The following is a 5,237-nucleotide window of genomic DNA, read 5'->3' as shown; positions in this document are numbered from 1 at the left end:
ATGTTTCAATCTAACAATTTCAACGAACCGGAAGAAAGAGGCTATAAAATGATAAGATCTCCCTATAAAGAATTGAGAAAAATGGAAGGTAATAACGAGGTAACACGTTGTGCAAATTTTTGAAAATCAGATTCGATGACAAACTGATATATATATATTTGACACTTTAAAATATAAGCTGGATAATTTGATAGCGGACAGCAGCTCCGGGGACGAAGGAATAAAGCCAGATTATTATCAACTTAAAAGAGTCAAAGGCAGCTATTGTTGCTTCAGACCGGACACATTCGTTAAAGGTTTCATCACGTTTTGGAAATTCTGTAAAAGGATTTTTAAAGAATAAAGCCGCGTATGAGAGATTCCCGATGTAGTATAAAGACAAAGAATAAAAACAAGAGAAGAGAAAAGAAAGATATAATTCGAAACTAATTTAAAGTATTATATACATATAAAGCGCGTGGAAAAAATATTTTCCTCTATTACTATTTTATATTTTCTTCCATTAATATTTAATAAATAAACCATAAATAAACGGAATACATGTATCTGTTGTATTACATAGGAATGTGCGTTCCAGAGGCGGAAGCTTCCGGCGACAATGACGAGGCGGAAACTGGTCTCCGTGACAAGTCCTTGAAGACCACCGTGGAACAGCTTAAGCGCAGATTGTCCCAGGCAGAGAGGGAGATCGTCGTCCTGAAGAGGCATCAGAGTCCGCAGAAATGCCAGAGTTATGAGAAATGCGAAATTCTTCACAGAGATCTGCTGACTTGGCGGGATGACCACGAAAAGAGGATCGCTTCTCAAATTGTTAGATGGCAATTGGCGGAGAGGAGGAGATTACACGACGAGATGGAAAGCACGAGGAAAGTGTACGATAATATTCAGAGATACCTGGAGACTTTAGAGAAACGAAGCGTGAAGTCTTACTTGGACTTTCGAAGACAAATCGATGTGTGGGAAAAACGACTTGAGGAGGACGTCATTAATCTACATGAGAGTAGTTTGATGGAACTTTGCGATCATTTTCGAGCGTGGTAATTAATAATATTTAGCTGTCGTATTTTCTATGTGACATTATATTTTTATACAATTTTATACTGTCATCCGAATATACATATATAATTTTGCGTCGTAGGTTTAAAATGCAAAATGCAATGAATTCGAAAGTTGGAAGAGAAAAACGCGAAGCGTATAAATCATACAACGATGCGGCTGTGCATAAACAAGACGAATCTTGCAAATCAAACAGTTCCGAAATGACAATGCTACATGAGGATAATGCTAAGTTCCTACATAAGATAGAGCATGCCGTTAAACTCGAAGTTCAACAGCATCGTAATGATCTGGTAAAACGGATGGATCAAAAGATCGCGGAGCTCTGGACAGCCTTCGAAAATTTCAAACACAATTTCCATCTGAATCGCGATTATCGTCGATGCAATTATATCGAAATAAGTAATGAAACAGAATCTGTTATAACAGAAGATTCGAATGATTTGACCTGTCAAGACGCTACGAAATCCTACTTAAATATAGATTCCGAAGAGAGATCGTGAAGCCAAAATATATATTTTATAAATTGTATTCTGAAAAATATATAACTTATTTTAGTACGAAAAGATATGAAGATACAAAGGAAACCGAATATATTTATTATATCTTTGTAAGTAATCTAAACTTTTATATTTGAGAGATACGTCTATATAAAATTCATTTTTAACCAAAAAATAAATAAAAATATTAAAATTTATTTTATAAGATAACATTATATATTTTATAAGATAATATTGTTTATAAGAATAAAATAAATTTAGATTTGTCAAATAATCATACGAAATCTTATTGCAAGGCTTATTTTTGTACCGTAAATACCATGACCTAATATGACGTAATCTGACAAAACTTGAAGCAGAATGATGATATCATTATATGACATCTTCCGGCCCTCCAAAGGTTAATAATGGAGGACTAGAAATTCTCAGACATGCTCGCAAATGATTTATCTCGTTATCTCACCGCTCCAAATCAGAGAAATCGCGAAATCACAGTGTGCGACATCCTCCTTCTCGTTACATTACAAGCTCCAGCTTATATTAGCAGTATTTTATACTCTCTTAACAGTCATAGATCATGCAATATCGCAATGATCCCGGTGCTTCTTTTGCACGTGATCCACGGAGGAGCACGTATTCTACAGAGAATGTGCACTCTCGATCTTTATCATTATGTGGATAGGAACGACAAGGGTCTTGTGCCCATAAATGCGTGGCCGCGAGCCTGACCTAGGGTACGGAGATAATTTCGAATCTGCGATTCAGATGCTGCTTTACATAATCACTTTCGTGAATCCGACTTCTTAAGGCGATGCTGACCACTGTTTTATCGACTTTGAATTCAAGAGCTTTTCTCTTTTTATTGGCTACACAGATTGAAAAATCCTTCTCCACAATTAAAGTATTGATAATAATGAACGGAGAACGTAATTTGTAATTTCGTATAAAAAAACAATAAAAATTTAAAAAATTACAGTTTTTTATCGGCCTCCTTGCATCAGCTCATAACAATACTTATCTAATACAAAAGTTCTGCAGTTTATTTGTGCACAAAATATGGCGCTCCCAATAAAGATGACATGAAAGAATAGTATAGAAGTAATAAAAATGAGATTTAAAAATGTATATTCAATAAAAAGTAAACCTGTTAAACGTTGTAATTTCGTATAAAAAAACAATGAAAGTTAAAAAAATTACAGTTTTTCATCGGCTTCTTGCATCAGCTCATAACAATACTAATCTAATACAAAAATTCTGCAGTTTATTTGTGCACAAAATATGGCGCTCCCACTAAAGATGACATGAAAGAATAGTATAGAAGTAATAAAAATGAGATTTAAAAAATGTATATTTAATAAAAAGTAAACCTGTTAAACGTTGTAATTTCGTATAAAAAAACAATAAAAGTTAAAAAAATTACAGTTTTTCATCGGCTTCTTGCATCAGCTCATAACAATACTAATCTAATACAAAAATTCTGCAGTTTATTTGTGCACAAAATATGGCGCTCCCAATAAAGATGACATGAAAGAATAGTATAGAAGTAATAAAAATGAGATTTAAAAAATGTATATTCAATAAAAAGTAAACCTGTTAAACGTTGTAATTTCGTATAAAAAAACAATAAAAGTTAAAAAAATTACAGTTTTTCATCGGCCTCTTGCATCAGCTCATAACAATACTTATCTAATACAAAAGTTCTGCAGTTTATTTGTGCACAAAATATAGCGCTCCCAATAAAGATGACATGAAAGAATAGTATAGAAGTAATAAAAATGAGATTTAAAAAATGTATATTCAATAAAAAGTAAACCTAACTTAACTTAAAGTCGGTAAAAACAGAACTACGGCAGCATTCCCTTAAGGGACATTACCGCTCTTATATATAGGTAAGTCCAAGAACGATGGACGACGAGGGACGTTGCAACGTCGTCGTGCTGCCTATATACTGTCGCTATATTTATGGAGGAGAAGGTCCTTCTTTCATCCCGGCGGGACAGGCGTGTCCGATCGAATTCTTCGTGGGAAGAGTTGCCGGTCGTTACTTACCGATGCTGCGGAATCCGCGGCTCCGTTATGCACGTCGACAAATCTATATCACCGCAGATAGATTCAGGAGACTAATTATCGTCCGTCTGTATTCTGCATGCTTCTGCAGCGGTAGATGTATAACGACGTTCCGCGGTTCAATGATCTTTCTTCGAGCGAGCAGATAGGGAAGTCTAGCTTCGTTCTTCGCGGATCATACAGAAGTTACGGTCAGGAAGTTTCAGCATGACACACGATTCTTTTGTCGGCATGCACGCAGTGTCTACTGTTATCTAAATAAAATTGTGTAGCCGATAAGTCATCTAGATAAAATTTTTAAATCTTATCTTTATGTGGATAATAAAAATATGTATTATAAGCTGCTTAGATGGAAAAGTGTTATCTTTATTAAATTGTCTAGAATAATTTTTCAGATAATTTAGTTTAGAATCATAGCGCATAAAAATACTTAAGTAGTAGAACTTAAGTAGTAAGCGATAATCTTATAAATAAAAATATGAATAAAATATTTTGATGTATCTCTCTTTTATAATTTACATTTTTTTATAATTTATATAAGCGGTCATAAAAGTAATATTATCTGGAAATTATCTAGATAAATCGCTTTGTAATTTTATTTTTTATTTAGATATATTTAAAACAAAATTATCTAGCTAATTTTAAAATCATCTAAATACAACACTGCATGCATGCTATATTGTATATCCATTAAAACTTCAAGGAATGCGAGACTTCAAACTATCATAAGATGGCACAAGAATAAAAATTTATAAAATTGTAAAAATTTAAAAACAAATTAAATTTGTAGATAATTACTAGGTAATTACAAATATTGAGATTTTTTGACGATATTTGAATCATAAAAGAATATTTAAAATAAAAATGTTAAAATAAAATAATTGTATATTTTTTGGTCTTCAGCATTTAACATGTATTAAACGCATTATGCTACCTGCAAGTTTATTCGTGTAATTAGGTTTGCAGTCGCGTGACTTTATTGCAACATGCCATACGAATATGCTGTCGCGATACGAGCTGAGAAATTAAAGCCGTTATGCGAGATAACTTGATTATCTACGCGTAAAGATCAGAGTGTTAACATCTTGTTGGAAGCTAACATCCTTTCAATGAACTATGTCGTTTAAATAGGTCGATTTTATATAAAGCGACAAATATGAGAATATTCCTTAAAAATTGGGAGATACACGTAATTATTTTATTTATAAGAAAATAAATAGTAAGAAGCTTAAAAATAGCGCTCTCTTTTTACATAGTGCCACTATATTTTATACGAGAAACGTGCGTAATTATTTACTCGTATTCTCATTGTATCTAATTCATTTTTAAAAATTAATACACATCTATATACATTAGTTATCCACATTCACGTTAACTATAAAATTAAACAATTACTAATTATTTGTTAAATAATTAAATAATTACTAATTATTTTTTCTTATAGTCAGCACTACGATATATATATATATAATGCGTCTATGACTTATTGATAAGCTGAAGCCTCTTCCATAACAGTACTTGCGTATGTTACTTACGTAGACGCATTCTTAATCGAGAGATTGATCAATTTCCAATTATAATTACGTAATTAGAGGCGTCCCCGTCCCGATATCC

At 32.6% G+C, this 5,237-nt stretch overlaps 1 protein-coding gene across 1 annotated transcript; it reads left to right on the top strand.

Annotated features, from left to right (window-relative positions):
- On the top strand, nucleotides 1–1,640 carry LOC146724304 (uncharacterized). Its single transcript, XM_085480266.1, has 3 exons — nucleotides 1–88; nucleotides 563–1,037; nucleotides 1,139–1,640. The coding sequence occupies exons 1-3, from the start codon at nucleotides 1–3 to the stop codon at nucleotides 1,557–1,559; spliced, it is 984 nt and encodes a 327-aa protein (XP_085336392.1). The 3' UTR covers nucleotides 1,560–1,640.
- The last annotated feature ends 3,597 nt before the right edge of the window (nucleotides 1,641–5,237 follow it).

The sequence above is a fragment of the Nylanderia fulva genome, unplaced genomic scaffold (assembly GCF_048542155.1).
Source record: "Nylanderia fulva isolate GAGA-0341 unplaced genomic scaffold, ASM4854215v1 Scaffold14, whole genome shotgun sequence".
NCBI classification, from domain to species: Eukaryota; Metazoa; Arthropoda; class Insecta; order Hymenoptera; family Formicidae; genus Nylanderia; species Nylanderia fulva.
The sequence above is the reverse complement of the archived record's forward strand: the minus strand, read 5'-3'. Positions and strand labels throughout refer to the sequence as shown.

Excerpts from the sequence above, each read along its gene's own strand:
- LOC146724304 (XM_085480266.1), top strand. The coding sequence starts at position 1 with ATGTTTCAATCTAACAATTTCAACGAACCGGAAGAAAGAGGCTATAAA. Across the intron at positions 89-562 it reads AGAATTGAGAAAAATGGAAG|GAATGTGCGTTCCAGAGGCG; the intron begins GTAATAACGAGG and ends TGTATTACATAG. Across the intron at positions 1,038-1,138 it reads TGCGATCATTTTCGAGCGTG|GTTTAAAATGCAAAATGCAA; the intron begins GTAATTAATAAT and ends TTTGCGTCGTAG.